Source organism: Staurois parvus, unplaced genomic scaffold (genome assembly GCF_062004578.1).
Source record: "Staurois parvus isolate SC_StPar_1 unplaced genomic scaffold, SC_StPar_1.0 ptg000232l, whole genome shotgun sequence".
Lineage (NCBI taxonomy): Eukaryota > Metazoa > Chordata > Amphibia > Anura > Ranidae > Staurois > Staurois parvus.
The window spans coordinates 5,749,337-5,772,455 of NW_028318028.1; the positions used below are offsets into that span (position 1 = coordinate 5,749,337).

At 38.9% G+C, this 23,119-nt stretch overlaps 2 protein-coding genes across 2 annotated transcripts; both read left to right on the forward strand.

Moving 5' to 3' along the window:
- The first annotated feature begins 710 nt into the window (after nucleotides 1-710).
- Nucleotides 711-1,655, forward strand: LOC149460288 (olfactory receptor 5AR1-like). Its single transcript, XM_089679894.1, has one exon. The coding sequence runs from the start codon at nucleotides 711-713 to the stop codon at nucleotides 1,653-1,655; it is 945 nt and encodes a 314-aa protein (XP_089536020.1).
- Nucleotides 1,656-14,121: 12,466 nt separating this feature from the next.
- LOC149460289 (olfactory receptor 5AP2-like) lies at nucleotides 14,122-15,060 on the forward strand. The gene has a single exon (XM_089679895.1). The coding sequence runs from the start codon at nucleotides 14,122-14,124 to the stop codon at nucleotides 15,058-15,060; it is 939 nt and encodes a 312-aa protein (XP_089536021.1).
- Nucleotides 15,061-23,119: the final 8,059 nt, after the last annotated feature.

The following is a 23,119-nucleotide window of genomic DNA, read 5'->3' on the forward strand; positions in this document are numbered from 1 at the left end:
GTGCTATCAAAAATAAAGCTTTGAGTTTACATAAATGCTAATGATAACTGTAGACAATATTTTTTAACAGTAATGTACACAATAATAGATATGTACCTGACATATACAACATACTCTTTTACCCACTTGTAGCAACTAACATACAGCTTGTTGAGTTATGTTAGCATTTTGGCAGCAGAAAGTTTCAACATGGCAGTTAGCAGGTTTGCTACATGTGATGACAAGAACAGAACTACACTAAAAGCTACTGTAAATTGTTTGGATATGATGTACTACATCATCTCTTAACTATAATGCCTTAACTGTAAGCTATTTTCATAATAAAAGTTGGAGATTTGTAATAAGCTGAGAGCAAAAAAATTAGTTTTCTGAGTTAAGAATACGTACTTGAAAAAAATATATATATTTATTTTTTAAACCAGAGTTTAATGTCACTCTAATGGATCCCTGATTAGAAGTAATATAATTTCTACACATCTTAATTATTAGGAAAACTCAGATATACAGTATAGGGTAATGTTCAATTAATGAGATGCATTTAATGTGGTCTCTCTTTCAGATATGCAGATCCTGCCTCACTAATTTCCATGCATAAGGCACTAAAAAATGTATAAAATCTGGAGCTCTGATCAATAAAAATTCTGAGATTAAATTTTGACTTTGGAATCTGGTCACATCATCTTTAAACACTTCCAAGTTTGCTCACAGAAATGATTGTAAACCATACTGTTGTCACATATTTTATTATCAAAGGAATATCAATAGCACCTGAACTGCAGGTTCTGGTCTTCCTCCTGGTTCTCCTCATATACCTCACGACTCTTGGTGGCAATATGACCATATTTCTCCTGATTTGCTTGGATAAGTGCCTCCACACTCCCATGTACTTCTTCCTGGCGAACCTCTCGGTAGTAGACATTTCAAGTTCCACTGTCACGCTACATAGGATTTTAGTAAATTTTGTCACAAAAGATAATACTGTGGGATTCTCTGCTTGTATGACACACAGTTTCTTATTTGGATCATTATCAGGTCATGAATTATTTATTCTGACAGCTATGAGCTGTGATCGATATGTGGCTATTTGTAAGCCTTTAAACTACTACTTGATCATGAACTTTAAAACCTGTTCTGTCCTAGCTTCATTCTGTTGGCTGTTAGGTTTTATACAGGTCATTCCTTACTCTGTCATGCTAGTTAACATTTCTTGTTACACATCTAATGAAATTGATCATTTCTTTTGTGATCTACTTCCAGTTATGAAAATAGCTTGCAGTGATATCTCTGTTTTGGAAGCGCTGTCTGTTATACAAGGGGCAATTATGTTCTTCATAACTCCATTTTGTCTGACCTTCATTTCTTACTTTCTGATAATCATCGCCATAATAAAAATACCTTCTAATATTGGGAGACGTAAAGCCTTTTACACGTGTTCATCTCACCTCACTGTTGTCATTTTGCTTTACACAACACTGATTTTACAATATCTGATACTAAACAATAGCTTTGGATCCACCAAACTTGTCTCCTTGTTTAATACCGCTATTGTCCCCATTCTGAATCCAGTTCTGTATAGCTTAAAAAATAAAGATGTGAAATCATCTTTTAAACGAAGGCTTGGCAACATGATGAAGGAAATCAGTTTACATATTTAACTATAATCTACAAAGGGTGCCCCTCAAGCCCTACAAAATGGCGCCCTCAGCACACTGCCTTGGCATATAGTGAGCTCCTCCTAGTAAAAAATGTCTTCAGCTTGGTCTCCAACCCATGGGAGAACCCCCTCTAACATATTTCACCTGATAGGGACTTTTTTCGTAGAGGCAATATATAACCTATAAAGCCCACTCCAACCTATTGCCTCCATACATGTCCTCACTAATTACTAATTTCCAGGTAACACCATAAGTGCAGCCTCTACTCTGCACGTGAATACAATATGACTGCTTTTGTCTTACTGGTGTAGCACCCTCCTAGTTAGGTGCTAGCAGCTTTAGGTACATTTATGTTTTGGCTCCTCTGTATCCAGAGGAGGAAGTTGATTGTTTTTGTTTGTTATGGGTTTCACAGGTTGCCTGTTAGATTGTTCCTCCTTGTATTTCAGCAGTTTTGGGGTGGTTCTGGAACATATGGGTGGAATTGCCAGATTGTTATGCAGCTTCAGCCAATTCCTGGTTGGGAGAGTGACCAGTAGGAGGCGTGCATAGTTTGGGGCCTGGAACAGCAGGGAATTTTGCCTGTTGAAGAGAGACCCAGACTGGAAGGACTGTCTCCTGGATCATTTATTGGAGCTACAGGTGGTTCTCGTGGTCTTAGCTAGAGATCTAGGTGGTTTGGGTGATTCCTAAAAAGCAAAAAACAGTCTGGAGCAAAGTCTGCAGACGATCTGGCTGGGAGGCTCACAGTAAAAAGATCAGTGGATACTGGAAGAAGGCAAAGTGAGTAAATGCCTGAGAGAGATCCCGGAGAGACTCTTGCGTTGTTAGGCTCTATTTTGGTAGAGTCTGTTCCAGGGTTTGCTTGCTCAGAGCAGTTTCCAGAGTGGAATCCTCTTGAAGCTGCATGTCCACATCCTCTACTAGTAGAGGTCTACTTTGAAGACTTTAGATTGTTAAAGAGTGCTGATTTCCACACAGGAAATTCTTACCATGTGGAAATACAGATGTTTTAATATAGTTGGGTGCATTTATTTTATCAAGGGTGTGTATATCTTTCAGACAAAGCTGTTGCATTTAGCTACTCTGTGCTCTCATTTTTCCATCAAAACTATGACAGAATAATAAGTCATTTAGGAGGGTCAGTGACTCTGCCATATCAGATTGAACTGATGCTGCAATTGATCCATACTCAGCACTGAAGCAAAAACCAGGCAAAAAGTTCTTAGGTATTTTTTACTTTCAAACACTTATTTTACTGTTCATTATGTCTGTTTTGTAATATCTTCTCTGTAAATATTTTCTGCATTGTTAGCTGAAACTCTGAATGCTCTAATTAGAACTTAAAGAACCTTGTCTCTGTGAAGAGCAACCATAGTTTAATAATATTAAATTCCTGTCTGGACAAGTGATATAAATATTTTTTGAGGTAAACAATGCAACAGTGGATGCTGTGAACAGTGCAAGATTCCACTAAAACACACGGTTGTGACTGCTGTGTGAAAGTGTGTTTGTGTAAACGGTTAACTGCTCAGTTTACCTTCTAAAAGGAAAAAACAGTGAGCGCTGGTCCTAAACAGCAGCTGAGCACTCTAAGCAACCGATAAGTACTTATACAGAATAACATAAAAAGTTCAGTTGGCAAGGTGCTGACTATTATTGAAGTAGGAAGAGGTGGTCCTGTGGGTTCCAGAGGAGGAGTTAACCCATTGTGTGCTGACATGAGAATCCTGACTTTGGAATCCAAATACCCAACTGGGAGGAGGAAGACCTTTTGCTGCATCCTTAAAGGAGGGACCCACCTACTGTGACCAGACCAGCTTTGTTCCTTCTGGATTGAGGATCCATGGGTTTTTGATATATACTGCTTATATATATCTTCTTTCTGGTGAGTGCGTATTTCTGCTACTTCCTCACGGATCACCAACATTGAATTTCCACTTGTCACCTGACATGTTTCTATGAACTGGACTTGCAGTGGACTTATTTCGGATTTTTTATTAATATCTTCAGCGATGCTCAGTTTACCTGCCTCGATGATTACTCTCAGTCTGCCGGTGGTTAAATCATTTTACTGCAAGCATGAAATTCTCTGCACAGGGTCAGGCTGAGTGAGTGACCAATTCTGGTGGCAGTAGAAGGATTTGACAGTGTAGCCGTTACAGTTGTCACCACTAGGAAGTCATCTCAAAAGTAACACTATGCAACAGTATGGAATGTGCAGTGAGTGCTCTTAGAGAGGAAGTGGTTGAAAATGGCTGGAGGGGACCAGCAGCATTGATATGCAAAAAAGGATGAAAAAGGAAGCTGAAACCATTATTTAACCCATTGCCTCTTGTATCACACACACTGTATGCTGCTTTGCAGAAATGGGCCTTCTTCTTCGGCGTTCCAGCTTTTGTGCAACCCCAGCACAAAACCCTAGCTGTCACTAACAACTCCTAGTATTATACCAACATTTGGGATCTGCGAGCCCTGCCTCTCACATAATCGCTGTGATAGTCTGTGATTGGATATCACAATGATTAATCAATAAACCCCCCCCACCCCTGTAGCCTGTTTCTCCTCTTATGAAAAAAAGGATACATTTTAGCTTTTTTCTCCTTGCCAGAGGGAAAAATGTAAACAAAATGCTCAGCGTGTAAAAATAAATAATTTAATAGCTAGATAAGAGCTTGATCTTGGTTAGTTTCAGGGTCAAGGTTGGAGTCAAAGATCAAAGTCAAAAGGTAAGAGTCAGTATGTTTTAAGAAGTATAAAATAAAACTTTAATTTAGTGTCAAAGTCAGTGTATTTAGGTGGGATTAAAACGAAAAAAAAAAAACACCACTATGGGTAAAAACAAGTAATAGATGCATATATAGTACCACTACAAACTTCAGGAGTGAGAAAATGTATTTGTTTGTTTACTTATTTATTTTTTATTGGTGGTGGGTCATGTTAATGAGAAGTAATATACAGATAAAGTTTCAGATAGATAGATAGATAGATAGATAGATAGATAGATAGATAGATAGATAGATTTTTTTTTGCTACTATTTTGGCCCAGATTTTTTTGATAATAGAAATTAGAAGATTTCCATTACCTTACTCAACAAATGAAGGCCTAATTTATCCTGAAAAACATATAGTTTATCTGCTTACACTAAGTAGTCGCAATGATGTGTATAGATTTACTTACTTAAAGTTATAAAACTGGGTTAAGATTTGTTTTACCTTTATGCATTAAGGGTTTAATGGGAACAAGCCTTTGACGGTTGTTTATAATACACAGTGCTTTGACAAACCAAAAGGACTATAGTCCATGGTACAGTTTATAGAAGTCCCAGCTCAACATAATGTTCTGCTGGGATTTGTTAATCTCAAAGTGTAAAAAAAAAAATGATCAGACCTCCAGAGTAGTAGTGTTACTATAGTGACACTGAACTACTCTGATGAAAAAATAAAAAATAGTAAAAAATTTAAAAAAATGTATGCTAAAAAAGTGATCAACTTCAGACCCCTAAGATTAACTTCTATAGTCAGTAAGATATTTGAGCGTTTTCTAAACAACCACAAACATGGGTTTTTGTTAGAAAACAGTACTATCAGTGATAGAATGGATTCACAAATGACCAAAGTTGTGAAATATACTTACTATGTGGAAGATAGCAAAAGAATAGATAAAAGGAGTGGCTGTGGATATAGTATACTGAAGCATTTTACACAGATCCTCACAGATGACTATTGCGTAAATTAAAGTTTATAGACTTTATAGGCTCTAAGGTTGTTAGGATGTACCACAAGATTTAGTATTGGGACCTATTAGTAAAGTATATAGTGTTTGGGATTAAAAGTACAATTCATGTGTTTGGAGCCCAAGCTATGTAGTAGAATAAATCCTTAAATTATATATTCAACCTACAGTATATGCAGACGTGAATGCACTGTTGGATTGGGTATCTATGTGGCAAATGAGTTTTAATGTTGAGGTTATGCACTTGGGGGGCTAAAAAAATGCATGCATCATACAATCTAGAACAGCGGTTCTCAACCTGTGGGTCATGACCCCTTTGGGGGTCGAACGACCCTTTCACAGGGGTCGCCTAAGACCATCGGAAAACACATATTTCCGATGGTCTTAGGAACCGAGACACCGCTCCTCTATCCGTCTCCAGGTGTGGCCGGGATGACATGCCGCCCCTGTCATCTGGACACACCCCCGGGATCAATCCTCGCCGGTGATTGGCCGCCGGAACTGTAGCTCAGGAGAGGCACACAAGCGGCCAATCACCGGCGAGGAGGTGGAGCTTGGAGAGGAGGAGCCGAGCGGCACCGCGAAGATCGAGCAAGTGAAGAGGAGGAGAGCGGCCGGAGAATGAAGACAGCTGACCAGTAAGTGTCTGTACCATGGAAGAGGGAGGGAGCAAGCGAGCCCAGGCTGGAGCAGGGGTTAGCAAGGTAAGTATCATTGGTGTCAGTGGGAGGAATAGTGCCCAATCATTGGTGTCACTAATACCAATGATGGGGCACTATTCCTCCCCCCACTGACACCAACGATGGGGCACTATTCCTCCCCCCACTGACACCAACGACGGGGCACTATTCCTCCCCCCACTGACACCAACGACGGGGCACTATTCCTCCCCCCACTGACACCAACGACGGGGCACTATTCCTCCCCCCACTGACACCAACGACGGGGCACTATTCCTCCCCCCACTGACACCAACGACGGGGCACTATTCCTCCCCCCACTGACACCAACGACGGGGCACTATTCCTCCCCCCACTGACACCAACAACGGGGCACTATTCCTCCCCCCACTGACATCAACGACGGGGCACTATTCCTCCCCCCACTGACACCAACGACGGGGCACTATTCCTCCCCCCACTGACACCAACGATGGGGCACTATTCCTCCCCCCACTGACACCAACGACGGGGCACTATTTCTCCCAATGACACCAACGATGGGGCACTATTCCTACCACTGACACCAATGATGGGGCACTATTCCTCCCATTGACATCAGTGATGGGACACTATTCCTCCCACTGACACCAATGACGTGGCACTACTCCTCCCACTGCAAAATTACAGTTATGAAGTAGCAATGAAAATAATTTTATGGTTGGGGGTCACCACAACATGAGGAACTGTATTAAAGGATCGCGGCATTAGGAAGGTTGAGAACCACTGATCTAGAAGGAGTACCACCGGAGGAGTCAATGGTTGAGAAGATACAGGTATACAGTTGTGACCAAAATTATTCAACCCCCAATGCTGTAAAGGGGTTTAGGGACTATAGTGTACATTTGGAATTGTATTCAGAATCAAATCCTACAAGGACGTTGTAACTACCCAAATGCAACTAAAATGACATCAATTGTTTATGTAATACAGTAGTAAATGGTTCTTATGTGGTTTCTTCATTGCCACAATTATTCAACCCCTTAAAGACTACCACTCTGAAGAACAGAGGTTCATACAGGTGCTTTCCATCAGGTATTGAAAACACCTGTGGATGTCACCGAGCAGCAATCAAGCATAATAAGCACCAATTAGGCAGCTTTAAAATGACTGTGATACTCAGCTCCTTCTAGACATTTACTGGTGTGGTTACAAACATGGTGAAGGCAAGAGAATGGTCCAGGAAGACAAGAGAAGAGGTGATTTCTCTTCACAGGAAGGGCAATGGCTATAAGAAGATTGCAAAGATGTTAAACATACCAAGAGACACCTTAGGAAGCATCATTCGCAAATTCAAGGCAAAGGGCACTGTTGAAACGCTACCTGGTCGTGGCAGAAAGAAGATGCTGACTTCGACTGCTGTGCGCTACCTGAAGCGTAGAGTGGAGAGAAGTCCCCGTGTGACTGCTGAGGAACTGAGAAAAGATTTGTCAGATGTGGGTACAGAAGTTTCAGCCCAGACAATAAGACGCACACTGCGTAATGAAGGCCTCCGTGCCAGAACTCCCAGGCGTACCCCCTTGCTGTCTCCAAAGAATAAGAAGAGTCGACTGCAGTATGCCAAAAGCCATGTGGACAAACCACAAAAGTTGTGGGATAGTGTTCTGTGGACTGATGAAACAAAATTAGAACTGTTTGGGCCCATGGATCAACGCTATGTTTGGAGGAGGAAGAACAAGGCCTATGATGAAAAGAACACCTTGCCTACTGTGAAGCATGGTGGAGGGTCAATCATGCTTTGGGGCTGTTTTGCTTCTGCAGGTACAGGGAAGCTTCAGCGTGTGCAAGGTACCATGAATTCTCTTCAGTACCAGGAGATATTGGATGGAAACGTGATGCAGTCCGTCACACACCTGAGGCTTGGGAGACGTTGGACCTTTCAACAGGACAATGATCCCAAGCATACCTCCAAGTCCACTAGAGCATGGTTGCAGAGGAAAGGCTGGAACATTTTGGAGTGGCCATCGCAGTCACCAGACTTAAATCCGATTGAGAACCTCTGGTGGGACTTAAAGAAAGCAGTTGCAGTGCGCAAGCCTAAGAATGTGACTGAACTGGAGGCCTTTGCCCATGAAGAATGGGCGAAGATACCCGTAGATCGCTGCAAGACACTTGTGTCAAGCTATGCTTCACGTTTAAAAGCTGTTATAACTGTAAAAGGATGCTGTACTAAGTACTAAGATTGAATGTCACTTGGGGGTTGAATAAAACTGATAATGCTGTGAGCACAGAAAAGACATTTGTGGTTATTTCATTATAACTGTTATGTTATATTTGTCTGACCTACAAGTGCCTCTTTAATGTAAATGTAAGCAAGATGACTGAATGATCAAAAGCAATGTCAAACTGGCCAAAACACTCAATTTCAGTGGGGGTTGAATAATTTTGGTCACAACTGTATACTTCAGAGGGAAATAAATATGTTTGACCTTGTACAAAGCATTATTAAGACCTCATCTGGAATATGCAGTTCATTTTTGAGCAGCAGTTCAGAAAAAGGGTTTTGCAGAACTGGAAAGAGTGCAGAGAAGAACAACTAAACTGATGAGGTGTGGAAGGCCTTAGCTTTGAGGAAAGGTTAGTTGAACAAAATGTATTCTCCCATGAGTAGAGTTGTAAAGTTATTCATGTTAAGGGACATCCATCAATAGTGGTAAGTAATATAACTGTAGCGCCCACTAGGTGGTCCTAGTGTAAGGTACATTTATTTTTGACTCATGCTAGTGAGTGAGCCTGATTTACTGTGAGTTCAGTGTGAGGTCAGATTGGCTGGCTCAACAGGTTGGGACTCTATCGCCTCCACCTGGTTCTGGAAGTCCATGGAAGCTTCCAGAAACCAAAGGCGGAAGGGGTGGAGATTTCAATCTGCATATTCATAGGAGTCTGACCAGTACCAAAGAGGAGGCTCTGGCAGTGTGGTAAACCAGCCTATAAATATGAGAGAGCCATGCTAGCAAGGGAGTCGAGTGGAAAAAGGTGTTGCTATGGAGCCTGGAAGAGAACACCAAAGAAGAGGGATTCTGCTTCCAGGTTGAAGGCTGAAAGCCGAGGAGAAGCTGAAAGAGGGCACTCCACTGCCCTACAGTCCACCAGGGAAGGACAGCCTGGAAAGCTTGGAAAGGAACCAGCCCAGTTAGAAGGCCTATAAGCAGTTCTATCCACAGCTGCAGGACAAGGGCAGTGTGAGTACCCCTACACCCCCAGGGCCTAGAAGGGAGAGGTCTGCTGGATGCAAGTTCTGGCAAGTCTTCAGGGAACAGTTCATAGCTTACCCAATCCCTTGTCCTGGGATCAGATACCGTAGCCAGGTTGGCTGGTATTCTGTGCACCGAGGGGACTAAGAGCTCCTACATATTTTCACGTTGCTAAAAATCCACTCAGGGAGCACCAAGTTCCTAGAAGGGGAGTACCTTTTTAAGGACTGTAAAAGTTCCGGAACTGGAATGCAGTTAAGTGCTTGTCGTTTTTTTCTAAGTGTGCCAGAGCAGGAAAAGTTCTAATTTTTCTGTTTCTTCAATCAAATTTGGCATCCCATAACCCCTTTAGCCTATCCAAGTTTAATCCCTTAATAAAAACAACAAAAAAACAGCTCAAGGACTGTTTATTGACTCTGCAGGTACAAGTGTGGAAAATGTGTGTTGCCTGGCTGTGCAGAGCATAGGGGGACCCAAACAAATCCAGTGGCCCTTACGAAGGTAGGGCTACATAACCAAAGTAGCCCTAACCAAGGTAGGGCTACATAACTTTAGCTTTACATAACCCATTGTGCTCCTGAAATTCTATATCATGTAATAAATGTAGATTTGTTAGAAAAAAATTTTAGAGTAAAAAAAGTATACCAAATAGCTTAGAAATTGCAATGGTCTTCAAACCATTATAGTTTCTTTTTAAGGATGTTGGGATTCTTCTTTCTTCCCTTTTAAAAGCACCTGATCTGAAGCAATCTCACACACAGGTCAAGTAGTCTTATGCAGGCCATAGACGGGTCAAAAACCGGCCATTTTTTATCAAAAAAAATTGGTCGTTCGATTGGCCGATGTTACCACCAACATTAAAAAAATCTGCCAATTTTCGTCCCGTCTATGGACGGCATTTAATTACTTCTGTCCCTTGCAGAGAGCTCCGCTTTTATATTTGACATGAAAAAGTATTGCGGTTGCAACAATGCATCCATTTCGGATACAGATGTTTTTAATCGGATACAAATAGATACATTGTTGCAACCGCAAGACTTTTCATATAACTAATAGCAGACTGGACCTCTTCCTCTTTTTCCAGGTCACAGCTCATGCGCAGATTTTTTTATCGGTAAAACGATCTGCAAATTTTCCCATCATTGCCAGGAAAAATCGGCCGCAAATTTTCCAACTTGACCGATTAAAAAAAATGTGCCAAATCCCCCCAAAAAGGCTGACCAATTAACCCACTAACGGTGTGAATATCGGCCGATTTTTTTTTTTGGACGAAAAATCTGCCGATTTTCGACCCGTCTATGGCCTGCATTAAGCCTTAATTCCATCAAAACTAAAGAAAAAAAAAAACTTCCCTTGCAGAGGGGCTGCAAGAGTTAAAGTAGAATTCCAGTCAAATACTTACTATACCCAAACCTGCTCCCACCCCATTCTAAGCCTCTTCTAACCACCCTGTAGTGGAAAGATGTCTATACTTACCTATTCTGAGGTTGATCCAGTCTGGTCACGATCTTTCCAGTGGCCTGCTTCAGTGTAGAGGAGCTGATGGCTGTGGAGCCTGTAACACGATGTCACCTATAGGCTTACTATGGGGCAGCCGTTGCAAAGCAGGGAGATAAAAACCAGCACATCCCCTTGTAAAACACTACACAGTAAACACACTCCCTGGCACACAGTTAACCCTTTGATCCCCCCAGATGTTAACCCCTTCCTGCCCAGTGTCAGTAGTACAGTGACAGTGCTTTTTATTAGCACTGATCACTGTATTAGTGTCGCTGGAGATGTCAGTGGCAGTTAGTTCCCACTCAGTATCAGAATGCCCGCTGTACTATCACAGTCCTGCTACAAGTCACTAGTCGGCACAATTACTAATATAAAAAAATCCAGTATCTATACCAGTTTGTAGAAAAAAAATAACAACCCAGTGGTATTCAAATACCACCAAAAGAAAGCTATATTTGTGTGAAAACAATAATATACATTTCATTTGTGTACAAAGTTGCATGACTGTGCAATTGTCAAAGTACTGCAGCGCCGTACAGCAAAAATGGCCTGGTCATGAAGGAGGTTAAATCTTCCATAGATCAAGTGGATATATCAACAGGTCTAAAGACAGGCCCGTTATAGTTTGTGGATCTGACCAGCAAATTCACAATACTGCTCAACCTTCTGACTGCTGGAATGTGGAAGACATTCTGCTGGGCTTTTGAGCAGGCTGAGGGCTTTGAACTCCTTGACCACTACATTGATGTCTATTTTTTTATCAATGTAATTGGGGTAAAGCTGGCATTTGAAGATGCATAATCATTAAATTAAGCACCATGTTTTTTTTGTTCAACTCAACCATATGTGAAGGAATGTATCTGACTCCATGCACAAAGGAAGTATGGGTATCCTTGAGATATATCTGTTAAGCGATATTTTATGATGCAGACAGCGCATGAGAGGAACACGGAAGCTGAAATGACAATTTTAGGTGGTCTTAAAACTGCTTAAAACAGCACTATTTATGCCAAAGGTCCCAAATTTCTTCCTCATGTGGTGTTGGGTGCAATCCTGTGTTTTCCTGTGGTACTAGAAGTGGCAAAGGCAGAATCTCACAAACCTACTACCAGGGGCGGACTGACAACTCATGGGGCCCCCAGGCAATAGGGGATCTTGGGGCCCCTGTGTCCTTGCCCAAACTCAAAAAAGCCTATGAGAAAGGTACCAGGGGCATCTCATGGGGCCCCCTACTGACCCCGGGCCCTCGGGCAGTGCCCGAGTTTCCAAATGGTCAGTCCGCCCCTGCCTACTACTGAAGCAGAAATAAAAAAAGGAAACAAATTTCAATGAGGAACTGGTGACTGACCAGGTTTTACACTCATATAGGCTGTACCAAACTGTCATAATATATTAGAACTCAAGTCTGCAGTGAACTAGCCTAGAAAATACTTAACACCTTTCAGATTCCAGGCAGAGGGAGGTATAGAAGCTGGATTGTGCCAGAGAATGCAGAGCACCATAGACTATTGAAGCTAATACTCTGAGTGGATCACTTTTAGAGTTGTTGAAGAGCTGAAGAAGGGGGATTTATTTGAGGAAATAAACCCTTTGAGGCAACAATAGCAGAATGGTACCAGCAATGAACAGTAGCAGATAAGTTCATTTGTACAAAATCACAAACAATCAGAGGACCAAGTGCCTTTGCACCTGATGTCCTAACTAAAGGGCCAGTAGTAGTAGCTGAAAGGTCCTTCAGTCTCTCCAAACCCCACCCACTGGCCAGTGTAGGTTTAATCATTGGGGCCCAGAGTTTCTGTGTTGGCGAACTCAGGACTAGTAGGATCTCATAGTACAGGGTGAAAGTTCCCAAATAATATCCCAAGAGAGAGTGACAATATTCCTGTAAGAAGTGGGTAAGGAAGTTGTGTGTGGCCAGAAAAAATTGTGTTGTTGGTGACACAGGACCCTATAGTGATGATAATCTCTCATAGAACCAGTGATGCTCTTTTCTCCAGTTTGTTGGAACTATCCAAAAATTGTAATCTCTGTGCAGGTGTGCTAGTCCAGTCTCTCGCAGATCCCATGGTATACATTCAATTCAGATAGCATTTCCAACTCAGCAGCTCACTCCACTCATCTCTTACATCCTATGTGAAACTGCTCTGAACCCTGGATCCTGCTTCCTTTTCCTCCTCTCTCTGGACTTGTAGTCCCACACAGCTCCAAAACATTGAGCCCATTCCCTCTGGGGACTACCTCCCCAAGTCTTTACTCCTCCCTGCAAGCAAGAGGGTTGATGCCATTCTGCATTGTCTTCTGTATCCTGAGTGGTGGGTGGCTTCTTTACAGCAGCTTTTCCCCTCTCTGTCAGTGAAACTGCTCCACACACTTCACTTGAGGCCAGGGAGGGGGAATGACAGCTGCAGTGTGCACATGGGAGTTACAATTGCAACACAGTGCTCTACATTAAGGGGATACTCAGTGTGCCCTCTATGCAGATCGTACTATGCACCAGTTAAGTCACCAGCTGTTGCTGCTATGAATATCTCTTAAACAACACATGTTTAGGAGGTATGCCCTGTACCTACAGGTATGCCTTATTATAAGCTTACCTGTAGGTACAAGTGAAAAAGCACATTTATTACCGCTTTAAAACAGTGTGTGGAATGAAATTCACATATGTTCTTAAAATGTAAAAAAATGTTTTGGTGGGAAAACTAATGTTAATTGACACTGATTAATTTTACTTGGCCATCTAGGCTTCAATGACCTCTGAGCATCAACAGTTCATTGTCCATGTTTCAAATCTACAAAATACCATTGCATTACACTTGTAGTTTGGAAAAGATAATACAGTAATGCATGCATTATCTTGACCCCATCTGTTTCTCTTAGTAGTTAGGGGACCTAATAATAATTAATTACATAAAGATACCTGTATATATGTTCCCTCACTCTTAAATGCAGACTAACTGGATGCAGAAAACACTGAAATTATGTCAATCACCTTGCTGAACTGAGACACCTGCATTATTGGATAAGGCAGTAAGGGTATAGCTTGAGAAAATTAAGACATTCTGTTTGAAGCAGTAAGTGGAAATGTACACCAGTCACTGTTAATGCCATTTAAACTTTGATAGAAGGATACTGGTTCCACACAGTCCAATTTTTAATTTTGCAGTTAAATTTTTAAAAAATGATGGGGTTCAACTTTAAAAATGTATCTCTAACATTAGTAATTTGATTAAAATTATATTAACAAAATTCAGTATCAACTAAAATAAGTAAGATATTTATGATTTTCCCTTTTCAGATACCAGTAATCAGGTATGCAGATGTTTTTAAATAAAACTATCACTGGATATTTTATTATTAAAGGAATTTCTGATGTTCTTGAAATACAAATTACAATTTTCATTTTAGTTTTGTTAGTTTATTTCTTCACTCTTGGTGGTAACATGGTCATTCTTCTACTGATCTGCCTGGACTCTCATCTTCACACCCCCATGTACTTCCTTTTAGCTAACTTGTCCATTGTTGATATGTCTTGCACTGCCACAACATTACCTAAGATCCTGACAAGCTTTGTTACTGGAGATAAAACAATTTCCTTTTTTGGTTGTATGACACAGATCTTCATGTCTGGATCTTTATTAGTACATGAACTATTTATACTGACAGCAATGAGTTATGATCGTTATGTAGCCATCAGTAATCCTTTGAGTTACCATTTGCTTATGAACCATAGGAATTGTGCACTCTTGGCCTCTCTCTGTTGGGTGTTGGGTTTTCTACTTATTGCTCCTCTTGAGGGGATATTGTCTAGTTTCTCTTGCTACTTATCAATTGAAATCAATCACTTTCGCTGTGACATTGTCCCCCTGATGGAAATGACTTGCAGTGACACCTCCCTGTTGGATATATTGTTCTTCTTTGAAGGCTTATTTCTTTTCACTATCATCCCATTTCTTCTGACCCTCATTTCCTACATCTTTATAATAGCAGCCATACTGAAGATCCATTCAAACACTGGAAGACGTAAAGCCTTCTACACATGTTCCTCTCACCTCACAGTAGTCGTCCTTCTGTATATGATTCTCGTTGGTCAATACCTGGCACCAAATGCAACAGGTACACTGGAATCAAAGAAGCTGTATGCCTTGTTTAATACGGCTGCCATCCCTCTACTTAACCCACTGATCTATAGCTTAAAAAATAAAGATGTGAAAGCAGCTTTAAGGCGAATGTTGAATTTAGGTCGAGTAATCACATAATTTATTTTATTTTATGCTAATTTCTGTGGACATTTTTGTCAATTCCAAATGGGTTTGCACTACATATAACTTTAGGAATTTGACCATGATCTAACAACACAGAAATACAAAGAAGGGATTCTCTAAATTTTGGTTGTAGTTTAAAGGTATAAGAGATGTCTCAACTACATATCAGATTATATTGATAATATTGTGTTCATTGTACACATATGGTATCAATTAACATGCAATGTACTCTGAAATAGAATGTGTACAATATTTTTAGCTTTTCAACATATAACGTTTTTATATAAAATACTTATGTCAGTCATTGCCTCATTTGCATTTACTCTCAAATGTTCTGAAACTCTTAAAGCTCTAATCCTGGCTAAACAAATTTTGTCTACATGCATGATCTATGTGCCTTCTTGTTTGAATTTGTTGCCCTTTGTGTATATCTTACATATTGTGCAGTAATCCAGCATGAAACAAATCCTGCACTTTTCCTCTGTGTAGGTGTTTCCTGTATTATAGACCTGTCGCTGCTGCTCTCTTTCCATGTTGGAATAAAAGAGAAAGAAGAGTGTTAAGGCATCTTAACCACTTGCCCTACTGAGGTTTTACCCCCCTTCCTGACCAGGCCATTTTTTGTGCTACGGCGCTGCGTTACTTTAACTGACAATTGTGCGGTCATGAAATTTACGTTCTTTTTTTGCCACAAATAAAGCTTTCTTTTGGTGGTATTTGGTCACCTGTGCATTTTTAATTTTTTGTGCTATAAAAAAAAAAGACCGACAATTTTGAAAAAGAAAAAACAATATTTGAATTTTTTTTTAATAAACATGTCCAGTAAAAAAAAATGTAAAAATCAAATTGTCATACATTTGAGGCAAATTGTATTCTGCTACATGTCTTTGCTAAAAAAATCCCAATATGTGTAAAATAATTGGTTTACGTGAAAGTTATAGAGTTTACAAATGGCGATATATATACACTGGAATTTGTTTTGTTTGTTTTTTTTTACTAGTAATGGCGGCGATCAGCGATTAATGGTGGGACTTTGGTGGACATTCTGATACTGGAGGGAACTGACTTGGCGTCACTGACATCCCCAGTGACATCAATATAGTGATCAGTGCTAAAAAAAGCACTGACACTGTACTAATAGCACTGGGTAGGAAAATGTTAACATGACGGGCGATCAAAGGGTTAGCTGTGTGAAGGGAGTGTTTTACTAGGGGGCTGTGTCAGTGTGCTTCACTGTAAGCACACTGCTTTGGATCCCTAGCTAACAGGGAGGAGAACTGTTAGTAAACAAAATAGTCCTCCTCCAAGTCGGAGATGCTCAGTAATCACCGGGCGCCAGCGAGTAATCACCGGCCGGGACCCAGGTAATTTTCCCCTACCCGGAAATGCAAAATCACGTATATATACACACCCCTGCCACCCTGTAATAATATATCTGCTATAGGGCAGCGGGAAAGTTAATAAAGTACATGTAAACAATTTTGCATAGAGTGAGGATGGCTTAGAACTCCTTTCAGGTTTTTATTGCTGGAACATGTATAAAAGAGACACTGGATTAGACTTATCAGTAGTTTATGGTTTCAAAAAGTCAGATTCAAAAGTATCATGTTGGCTTCAGTTAGGCCATTTTAAACAAAAACAAGATATACCTTAACCAAGAGACCCAGAGTTTCACATGTAGTAATCCACATGTTAAAGGTCTAACAAGAGTGTTAGACCATAGACCTTAGAGTCCAAGGTTTTTTCTCATTCAATATGTTTATTGCAAGTTTTCAGATAAAAAACAGTTACAAAAAAAACAAGATAATCAACCATATCCAAGTGTGCCACACAATGGAATCTAGGTTTCTTAGCTGTACAATCAAGAACTAGTCATCAAAACATAGCATAACATACCAACAATGGTAAATACTGTTGATACATCACAGTAAAAATGCAACAGGGTGAACCGACAGTCTTACAAAACATCAGAGTATCAAACAGTTTGATACTCTGATGTTTTGTAAGACTGTCGGTTCACCCTGTTGCATTTTTACTGTGATGTATCAACAGTATTTACCATTGTTGGTATTAGAGATGAGCGAATCGAACCAGGCGAAGTGGAATTCGTTTCGAATTTCAGGAAAAATTTGATTCGCGTCGAATCCGAATATTTGCATACTTCGGGTGCGCGAATCGGATTTTTCCCGATCAGCAAGCAAAAGTGTCCCTGCAGAGAGCTCCGCTATTTCTGACAGTTCTCTGACAGTTCCTTCACATGTACAGCGGTTGAAACATTGTATCTATTTGTTTCCATTTAGGATACAGATGTTTTTATTCGGAAACAGATACAATGTTTCAACCGCTGTAAATGTGAAGGAACTGTCAGAGAACTGTCAGAAATAGCGGAGCTCTCTGCAGATACACTTTTTGCTGTACTGGAATACTTCTTCTTTTCATTCTTCTTTTCATTCTTCTCATTCTTCTTTTCATTCTTCTTTTCATTCTTCTTCTCATTCTTCTTTTCATTCTTCTTCTTCTTTTCATTCTTCTTTTCATTCTTCTCATTCTTCTTTTCTTCTTCATGAAAAGAAGAATGAGAAGAAGAATGAAAAGAAGAATGAGAAGAAGAATGAAAAGAAGAATGAAAAGAAGAATGAGAAGAATAAAAAGAAGAATGAAAAGAAGAAGAAGAATAAAAAGAAGAATGAGAAGAAGAATGAAGAGAAGAATGAGAAGAAGAATGAGAAGAATGAAAAGAAGAATGAGAAGCATGAAAAGAAGAATGAAAAGAAGAAGAAGAAGAATGAAAAGAAGAAGAAGAATGAAAAGAAGAATGAAAAGAAGAAGAAGAAGAAGAATCTTTTCATTCTTCTCATTCTTCTTTTCATTCTTCTTTTCATTCTTCTTCTTCTTCTTTTCATTCTTCTTCTTCTTTTCATTCTTCTTTTCATTCTTCTTCTTCTTCTTTTCATTCTTCTTCTTCTTTTCATTCTTCTTTTCATTCTTCTTCTTCTTCTTTTCATTCTTCTCATTCTTCTTTTCATTCTTCTTCTTCTTCTTTTCATTCTTCTTCTTCTTTTCATTCTTCTTTTCATTCTTCTTCTTCTTCTTTTCATTCTTCTTCTTCTTCTTTTCATTCTTCTTTTCATTCTTCTTCTTCTTTTCATTCTTCTTCTTCTTCTTTTCATTCTTCTTTTCATTCTTCTCATTCTTCTTTTCATTCTTCTCATTCTTCTTTTCATTCTTCTTTTCATTCTTCTTCTCATTCTTCTTTTCATTCTTCTTCTTTTCATTCTTCTTTTCATTCTTCTCATTCTTCTTTTCTTCTTCATGAAAAGAAGAATGAGAAGAAGAATGAAAAGAAGAAGAAGAATGAAAAGAAGAATGAGAAGAAGAATGAAAAGAAGAATGAAAAGAAGAATGAGAAGAATGAAAAGAAGAATGAAAAGAAGAAGAAGAATGAAAAGAAGAATGAGAAGAAGAATGAAAAGAAGAATGAGAAGAAGAATGAGAAGAATGAAAAGAAGAATGAGAAGAATGAAAAGAAGAATGAAAAGAAGAAGAAGAAGAATGAAAAGAAGAAGAAGAAGAATGAAAAAAAGAATGAGAAGAATGAAAAGAAGAATGAAAAGAAGAAGAAGAATGAAAAGAAGAATGAGAAGAAGAATGAAAAGAAGAATGAGAAGAAGAATGAGAAGAATGAAAAGAAGAATGAGAAGAATGAAAAGAAGAATGAAAAGAAGAAGAAGAAGAATGAAAAGAAGAAGAAGAATGAAAAGAAGAATGAAAAGAAGAAGAATCTTTTCATTCTTCTCATTCTTCTTTTCATTCTTCTTCTTCTTCTTTTCATTCTTCTTCTTTTCATTCTTCTTCTTCTTTTCATTCTTCTTCTTCTTTTCATTCTTCTTTTCATTCTTCTTCTTCTTCTTTTCATTCTTCTTCTTCTTCTTTTCATTCTTCTTCTTCTTTTCATTCTTCTTTTCATTCTTCTTCTTCTTCTTTTCATTCTTCTTCTTCTTTTCATTCTTCTTTTCATTCTTCTTCTTCTTTTCATTCTTCTTCTTCTTCTTTTCATTCTTCTCATTCTTCTTTTCATTCTTCTTCTCATTCTTCTTTTCATTCTTCTTCTTTTCATTCTTCTCATTCTTCTTTTCTTCTTCATGAAAAGAAGAATGAGAAGAAGAGTGAAAAGAAGAATGAAAAGAAGTAGAAGAATGAAAAGAAGAATGAGAAGAAGAATGAAAAGAAGAATGAAAAGAAGAATGAGAAGAATGAAAAGAAGAATGAAAAGAAGAAGAAGAATGAAAAGAAGAATGAGAAGAAGAATGAAAAGAAGAATGAGAAGAAGAATGAGAAGCATGAAAAGAAGAATGAGAAGAATGAAAAGAAGAATGAAAAGAAGAAGAATGAAAAGAAGAATGAAAAGAAGAAGACGAATCTTTTCATTCTTCTCATTCTTCTTTTCATTCTTCTTTTCATTCTTCTTCTTCTTCTTTTCATTCTTCTTCTTCTTTTCATTCTTCTTTTCATCATTCTTCCTTCTCTTTTCATTCTTCTTCTTCTTTTCATTCTTCTTTTCATTCTTCTTCTTCCTCTTCTTTTCATTCTTCTTCTTCTTTTCATTCTTCTTTTCATTCTTCTTCTTCTTTTCATTCTTCTTTTCATTCTTCTCATTCTTCTTTTCATTCTTCTTTTCATTCTTCTTTTCATTCTTCTTCTCATTCTTCTTTTCATTCTTCTTCTTCTTCTTTTCATTCTTCTTTTCATTCTTCTCATTCTTCTTTTCTTCTTCATGAAAAGAAGAATGAAAAGAAGAAGAAGAATGAAAATAAGAATGAGAAGAAGAATGAAAAGAAGAATGAGAAGAATGAAAAGAAGAATGAAAAGAAGAAGAAGAATGAAAAGAAGAAGAATAATGAAAAGAAGAATGAGAAGAAGAATGAAAAGAAGAATGAGAAGAAGAATGAGAAGAATGAAAAGAAGAATGAGAAGAATGAAAAGAAGAAGAAGAAGAATGAAAATAAGAAGAAGAATGAATGAAAAGAAGAAGAATGAAAAGAAGAATGAAAAGAAGAATGAAAAGAAGAAGAAGAATGAAAAGAAGAATGAGAAGAAGAATGAAAAGAAGAATGAGAAGAAGAATGAGAAGAATGAAAAGAAGAATGAGAAGAATGAAAAGAAGAATGAAAAGAAGAAGAAGAAGAATGAAAAGAAGAAGAAGAATGAAAAGAAGAATGAAAAGAAGAAGAAGAAGAATCTTTTCATTCTTCTCATTCTTCTTTTCATTCTTCTTCTTCTTCTTTTCATTCTTCTTCTTCTTTTCATTCTTCTTTTCATTCTTCTTCTTCTTCTTTTCATTCTTCTTCTTCTTCTGAGGATGAGGATGAGGATGAAGAAGAAGAAGAAGAAGAAGTAGGATGAAAATAAGAGGAATTCCAAGCCGGCAAAAAGTGTATCTGCAGAGCTCCGCTAAGTGTATCTGCAGAGCTCAGCGGTTGAAACATTGTATCTATTTGTTTCCATTTATGGAAACAAATAGATACAATGTTTCAACCGCTGTATGGAGTGAATGTCAGAGAACTGTCAGAAATAGGCTATTTCTGACAGTTCTCTGACATTCACTCCATACAGCGGTTGAGGAGTGAATGTCAGAGAACTGTCAGAAATAGCCTATTTCTGACAGTTCTCTGACATTCACTCCATACAGCGGTTGAAACATTGTATCTATTTGTTTCCATAAATGGAAACAAATAGATACAATGTTTCAACCGCTGTATGGAGTGAATGTCAGAGAACTGTCAGAAATAGCGGAGCTCTGCAGATACACTTAGCGGAGCTCTGCAGATACACTTTTTGCCGGCTTGGAATTCTTCTTATTTTCATCCTACTTCTTCTTCTTCTTCTTCTTCATCCTCATCCTCATCCTCTTCTTCTTCTTCTGAGGATGAGGATGAGGATGAAGAAGAAGAAGTAGGATGAAAATAAGAAGAATTCCAAGCCGGCAAAAAGTGTATCTGCAGAGCTCTTCTAAGTGTATCTGCAGAATAGAGGAGCTCTGCAGATACACTTTTTGCCGGCTTGGAATTCTTCTTATTTTCATCCTACTTCTTCTTCTTCTTCTTCTTCCTCTTCATCCTCATCCTCATCCTCTTCTTCTTCTTCTGAGGATGAGGATGAGGATGAAGAAGAAGAAGAAGAAGAAGAAGAAGTAGGATGAAAATAAGAAGAATTCCAAGCCGGCAAAAAGTGTATCTGCAGAGCTCCTCTAAGTGTATCTGCAGAATAGAGGAGCTCTGCAGATACACTTTTTGCCGGCTTGGAATTCTTCTTATTTTCATCCTACTTCTTCTTCTTCTTCTTCTTCCTCTTCATCCTCATCCTTATCCTCTTCTTCTTCTTCTGAGGATGAGGATGAGGATGAAGAAGAAGAAGAAGAAGTAGGATGAAAATAAGAAGAATTCCAAGCCGGCAAAAAGTGTATCTGCAGAGCTCCGCTAAGTGTATCTGCAGAGCTCCGCTAAGAAATAGCGGAGCTCTGCAGATACACTTTTTGCCGGCTTGGAATTCTCCTTCTTCTCATCCTTCTTCTTCTTCTCATCCTTCTTCTTCTTCTCATCCTTCTCCTTCTTCTCATCCTTCTTCTTCTTCTCATCCTTCTTCTTCTTCTCATCCTTCTCCTTCTTCTCATCCTTCTTCTTCTTCTCATCCTTCTTCTTCTTCTCATCCTTCTCCTTCTTCTCATCCTTCTTCTTCTTCTCATCCTTCTTCTTCTCATCCTTCTCCTTCTTCTCATCCTTCTTCTCCTTCTTCTCATCCTTCTTCTCATCCTTCTTCTCATCCTTCTCCTTCTTCTCATCCTTCTCCTTCTTCTCATTCTTCTCCTTCTCCTTCTTCTCATCCTTCTCCTTCTTCTCATCCTTCTCCTTCTCCTTCTTCTCATCCTTCTCCTTCTCCTTCTTCTCATCCTTCTCCTTCTTCTCATCCTTCTCCTTCTCCTTCTCCTTCTTCTCATCCTTCTCCTTCTTCTCATCCTTCTCCTTCTTCTCATCCTTCTCCTTCTTCTCATCCTTCTCCTTCTTCTCATCCTTCTCCTTCTCCTTCCTCATCTCCAAGGGCATTTAAATTAAAGGTACAGTGTTCTGCACTAATTTAAAGGCTCTCTGAAGCCTAGAAACCCTTTTTATAAGTTAAATTCGTAGCGAATAAATTCGCATCGAATCGAATTTCTTCGGCGAATCAGCCGAATCGAATTTTTGAATAATTCGCTCATCTCTAGTTGGTATGTTATGCTATGTTTTGATGACTAGTTCTTGATTGTAGAGACCCTGAGGCTATGTTTTGATGACTAGTTCTTGATTGTAGAGACCCTGGGAGCAAAATGCTCCTTATTTTACATAGTGCAGGTCAAGTCCAAGGTTTTTTAATATTGTCTGCTAGTTCATAACAACATAAAGCATCCAATGGAATTCGAGGGCTCAAAAATCTCCCCTTGTTCAGGGCTCAGAGATTATATATAGTTAGGAGTAGGTAATTGATTTTAAAATCTGTGTTTAAGTGCCACATATTGTGAATATATACCAGAAAAAAATAGGGGACTTTTGAGGCACAACATGATTTATTTTGTATCAAAATTCAATATATAAAATAACATTTTATTTCACAACAACAGTACTAAAACATGTAGAAAATGAAAAGTTTACAATATCAAGGAACAACAAATCTCTTTCCATTTCCATGATCCAAATTCTTTGTAACTTTGGGTCCATTCTTATTGGCTTGGGCTCAACACGTTTCATGGTCTTAATCTACTTCTTCAGGAGCCATCACCATATAGACATTTGACTACTCAAATAAGAACAAATACAAACAATCAAAAATATCACAAAAACATATTTTTCCATTCTGGCATAATGGAGCATCACATTGTAAGTGCACCGGACAGGGAAGAGAGTAGAAAAAGGAGGAGAGGAGCAATACCCCCTGGAAACCGAAAGGGGGGAAGGAGAGGATGCAAGCCATCCATAAATATATACATATGTAGCGCTCACCCCCAAAGGAGCCACTAGAATTA

Coding starts and splice junctions, on each gene's coding strand:
- LOC149460288 (XM_089679894.1), top strand. CDS start 711: ATGATTGTAAACCATACTGTTGTCACATATTTTATTATCAAAGGAATA.
- LOC149460289 (XM_089679895.1), top strand. CDS start 14,122: ATGTTTTTAAATAAAACTATCACTGGATATTTTATTATTAAAGGAATT.